The 4,737-nt window shown below is 61.3% G+C and overlaps 1 protein-coding gene across 1 annotated transcript in view; it reads left to right on the forward strand.

The window, feature by feature from the left end:
* Positions 1 to 1,606: 1,606 nt before the first annotated feature.
* The window catches only part of LOC112120970 (large neutral amino acids transporter small subunit 2-like), a gene marked incomplete at its 3' end in the record, with an annotated part of 3,730 nt that continues 599 nt past the window's right edge, over positions 1,607 to 4,737 (forward strand). Inside the window, exon 1 of the mRNA XM_026662636.1 lies at positions 1,607 to 2,977. Coding sequence (XP_026518421.1) covers positions 2,851 to 2,977 — 127 coding nt within the window. The remainder of the gene's footprint in view (positions 2,978 to 4,737) is intronic.

Raw genomic sequence — 4,737 nt, forward strand, 5'->3', positions numbered from 1 at the left:
GGGGGGGGCAGAGAACAGCTTCTAGTCTCCCTCTCCCCCCTCGCCCCCGCAGCAGGATCCCCTCCCCTTGGGTCTCTGGATCGCATACCCCCTCCCCAATTTCCTCCACTCCTCTGGGTTTGGGGGGTGCCCCCGGGATGGGGAGGGGCCCTAGGCCTAGGTGCCGGCAGCTCATGGGGGTGGGGGAACAGTGGCTCTCTCCCCCTCCCTTGTCTCAACTCTACTCTGGGGGAACCAGCCTGTGCCCCCCTGACCCCACAGCCGGAGTGGGCGTGACCAGGGTGCATGGTGACCCCCACATCTGTCCACCCCTCGGATCTATCCATCCATCTATCCATGTCTTTCTTCCCCCCCACCCCCGCTTCCCCTGCTCAGCACATTGCCCCGCTGACCCCGCCAGCGGCGGGGGGAAAGTCCGGGCCTGGCCCCATTATCAGCATCTCCCAGGGCCAAGTGGGGGCGAAGGTTGGGCTGGAAGGAGGGCTGGCAGTGGTGGAGGCGCGGGATGGGGGATGGGCAGGCAGGAAGTGCCTCCTCCAGCCCTGGGGTGGATGGGATGGGTGGTTAGCAGGGGTGGGGTGGGGGGGGATGTTGCCCTGGGGGAGGGGGCCAGGGCCGGCGCAAACCATTAGGCGACCTAGGCGGTCACCTAGGGCGCTACAATTTGGGGGGTGGCGACCGCGGCGGTATTTCGGCGGCAGGACCTTCCACCGCCTCTGTGGGGGGTGGCATTTCGGGGCGGGACCTTCCATCGCCTAGGGTGGCAGAAAAGCTGGTGGCGCTCCTGGAGGGGGCAGATGGGCCCAGATCCTGTCCCCCAGAGAGGGGGGTAGAGGAAGAGAGAAGGGAGGAGAGGGAGGTACTGGGGAGGGAAGGATTCATGGATTGATGGAGGAGTGCGGGGGACAATGGATGGTTATGTTGATGCAATTACTCAGTGGAACTCCCTGCCACAGGATAATCATTCCCCCCCCCCCACTGAGCCTGTGGGCCTCCCCCCACTAGATCTCACTGCAGGAGGTGCTGAGCAGGGCTGGCTGGGGGCTGATATGGAGCGCAAGGTTTCCTAGAGAGGGGCCTATATAAGACAAAGCTGCAAATATCGGGACTGTCCCTATAAAATCGGGACATCTGGTCACCCTACTCCGGATCCAGGGAGGGGCTGACCCCAACTGGCAGGGCTGAGGGAGCCGCGCTGGGGTCTCTAGAGGATTGGGCTCCTCCCTGGGGGGCAGCTGGACTAGATGGGGAGAAGGAAAGAGGGAGATGGCAAAGGGAAAGAGAAAGAAAGAAAGGTAGGTAGATGGAGGGACAGAAAGAAAAAGAAATAAGATGAAGTGATGATTGAAAGAAAAGTTGAAGTGAAAGAACAAGAAAAAGAAAGATGGAGTGATAGGAGTGATAGAAAGAGAAGAAGAAAGGTGGAGTGCTAAAGAAAGGAAGAGAGATGGAATGATAAAAGGAGAAAGAAAAGAACGAGACAGAGAAGTGGAGTGATGGAAAGAAGGAAAGAACAAGACAGAAGTGGAGTGATCGAAAGAAAAAGCGGGAGCGAGGAGGAACTGAAAGAGGGATGCAGCCAGCACTAGGGAAGTGGCTCTGGGCCGGCCGGGGGAGGAGTCTGGCTCCCCCGCGGGTCGGTCGCTGGGAGCCGGGGCTCCAGCCCCATGTGAGAGCGAGGGAGCTAGCCGGAGACAGGGACCGCCGGGGAGCAGAAACCCCCTGGCAGAAGTAGAACTCCCGCGCTGGAAGGAGGGAGCGAGAAATTCCCCGAGGGAGGAGTGCCGGGCAAGAGATCTCTGTATAACCTCCGGGCGAGCGAGTGAGAGGTGCCGAGGGAGAACTGGGCGCCGGAAACGGGGAGCAAGAAAAGCCCCCGGGGAGAAGTCTCAGCTGGAAGGCGAATATTCCCGGGCTGGCGAGCCCCGTGTAAACCGGAGCAAGGGAAGGAAGCAGGCGGCGAGAAGGAGGAAGCCGAACGGGATCAAACCGGTCTCGGGTTTCCAGGCTGCGCTCTCTCCCCTCCTCCGCCGGGTATAGGACGGAAAAGGGGAACGAGTAAACAAGGCGGGACAAGTGCTGAGATTTCGTGAGCAAGGGGCCGGAGCGGCCGGTTCCAGAGAGCTCGGACTGAACCGCACCAGAACCAGTTCCCAATCCGGGTCTGGAAGGAGCCTAGTACCAGCTGCCGTCAGAACCAGAGTGCCAGGGACAGAACTGGACCAGTTCTAGGGGACACAAGCCCAGAACTGGTGTGAGAGGGAACTGGACCTGCATGTCTGGCACCAGAATCAGAGGCCCAAAACCAGCCTGGTTCTAAGGGTACCAGATACAGAGTGTGAAACAGAACAACAGTCCCAGTCCAGAACCAACTGGGTTCTAGGAGGTTCAGACCGAGACAAAACTAACCCAGTCCCAGGGAATCCAGAACCATCTGGGTTCTAGAGGATCTGAACCCAGAACTGGCCCAGTTCCAGGGACACCAGAACCAGCTGGGTTCTAGGAGATCTGAGTCCAGAACAACAGAGACAGAACCACCCTGGTTCTAGAGGATCGAAGCCTAGAACCAAGAAGACAGAACCAGCTGGGTTCTAGGGAGCCAGAGACCAGAACCAGAACAGGAGGGAGATACACAGAACCGCACCGTTCTAAAAGATCTGAGTCCAGAACCAGCAGGACAAGACCGTTCTGGCTTTAGAAGATCTGAGTCTAGAATCAGCCCAGTTCCCAGGCATACGTGTCCAGTACAAGTGACTCCGAAGCGGCCCAGTTCTAGGACCCAGCTGGCTCTGGATCCACTCCGGATCGGTGCCCAGTGTTCTCCAGCACCGTTTGGTCCAGTTCTCTACCATGGAGGAGGGTGCACGGCGCCGGGGTGGTTCCGAGAAGGCCACGGATGGCCCAGATCAGCCGGCAGAGGGTGGCGTGGGCCTCAAGAAAGAGATTGGGCTAGTGAGCGCCTGCGGCATCATCGTAGGTGAGTGGGGGGGTGCAGGGGAGGAGGGACCCCAACTCTGGTCAATGGGGCCACTGCCCCCCCCCCCACTGTGCCTCGTTCTTTCCTGTCTCTCCGCCTCTCCTTCCCCCTTTCTCCCCCCACCCCAAGCCTGGCTGGCTCTATAAATAGCCTGGAGCTGCCTGTCACCTCATGCTCCTGTTATTCTGATCCGATTAGTGCTCCCAGTGTTGCCAGCCCGCCCCACAGCCCCTCAGCCAGCGAGGGGGCCCCACCGCAGAGCCAGCTGCATCTCAGTGCTGCGCGAGGGGGTCTCTGTATAATTAGCCTGCACCCCCCACCCCAGAGCCAGCCGCATCTCAGTGCCGCGCGAGGGGTCTCTGTATAACTAGCCCCCACCCCAGAGCCAGCCGCATCTCAGCGCCGCGCGAGGGGTCTCTGTATAACTAGCCCGCACCCCCCACCCCAGAGCCAGCCGCATCTCAGCACCACGTGAGGGGTCTCTGTATAACTAGCCCCCACCCCAGAGCCAGCCGCATCTCAGCGCCGCGCAAGGGGTCTCTGTATAACCAGCCCCCGTGCCCCACCCCAGAGCCAGGCGCCCCAGCCTGCAGTAGCAGAGGACGGGGTCGGGGCTGTTTTCCGCTCGGATGGATCGGAGCCATGGAGCGTGAATTCCTGGCGGCTCCATTAATCCTGCTCCAGATGGCGCCGCTCAGCAGGTGCCCGGAGACGCCAGTGCATGGGGGGAGGTGGGGGGCTCAGAGACAGGCCCAGCCCCCTACTCACCCCCTGCACTGCCCCTCATTCCCGACCCACAGCCCCTGCTAGCCCAGCCCTGACCCCCACAGCCCTGCCGGTGCCCCTCACTCCCAACCCGCAGCCCCCTGCTAGCCCAGCCCTGACCCCCACAGCCCTGCCTCTGCCCCTTCCCCCCACCGGGTCAGAGTCCCTTCCCATGGCCTAGTTTATGGGGGGAAATCTAACCTGATAAGATTACAGTTAAAGACTCTGCCCCACTCCTTCCCTTCCCGCATCCCTCCCTCCTCCCCAGCCAGGATCCCACCCACCCCCCCGTGCCCCTTCCCCTGCGGCTACCCCTATTGGGGGTCCCCCACACTTCTCTGCCAGCCGAGAGGCGGGGCTGCGGGTCGGGAGTGAGGGGCACGATTGTTAATGAAGGGCTGGTTGCTAATGAGGGGGTTAGTTCTGAGTCTAGAGACTCCATCCTCCCACCAGGCCCTGGGCCCTCTGCCCCCTTCTCCCCTTCCCTCCACTGCCATCCCCCAGCAAAAACCCACCTCCCATTGCCCCCCCAGCCTTGCACCCCTCCCCCTCTCTTTGTAATGCTGTACCCCCCCCGGAAGCCATGCTGCTCCGCCACCCCCACACCTTGGCTCCAACCCACAGCCGCAGCAGTGTAATTTGCTAATGGAGCCCATGGAGCCAGGAAAGAGGGCGGCTGGCTGGTGAGAGAGACGGGGATGTGTATGAGGGGAGGCGGATGGAGGCACGGCAGGCATAGGGGATGGAATGACATTTAAAATTTTATCATTAGATTCCAGAGATAACACTCCCCTGAGATGCAGGGGGCAGTTCACTCCTCTCCGAGCGTCTGGCCCAGGCTCTCGGCAGACTCAGGCAGCAGAGGGGTAATTCACCCTTCTCCGAGTGACTGGCCCAGGCTCTCAGCAGACTCAGGCAGTGGCGGGGCAGTTCACCCCTCTCCGAGCATCTGGCCCAGGCTCTCGGCAGACTCAGGCAGCGGCGGGGTAGTTCAC

The sequence above is a fragment of the Terrapene carolina genome, unplaced genomic scaffold (genome assembly GCF_002925995.2).
Source record: "Terrapene carolina triunguis isolate 2854851 unplaced genomic scaffold, T_m_triunguis-2.0 Scaffold28951, whole genome shotgun sequence".
NCBI lineage: Eukaryota > Metazoa > Chordata > Testudines > Emydidae > Terrapene > Terrapene triunguis.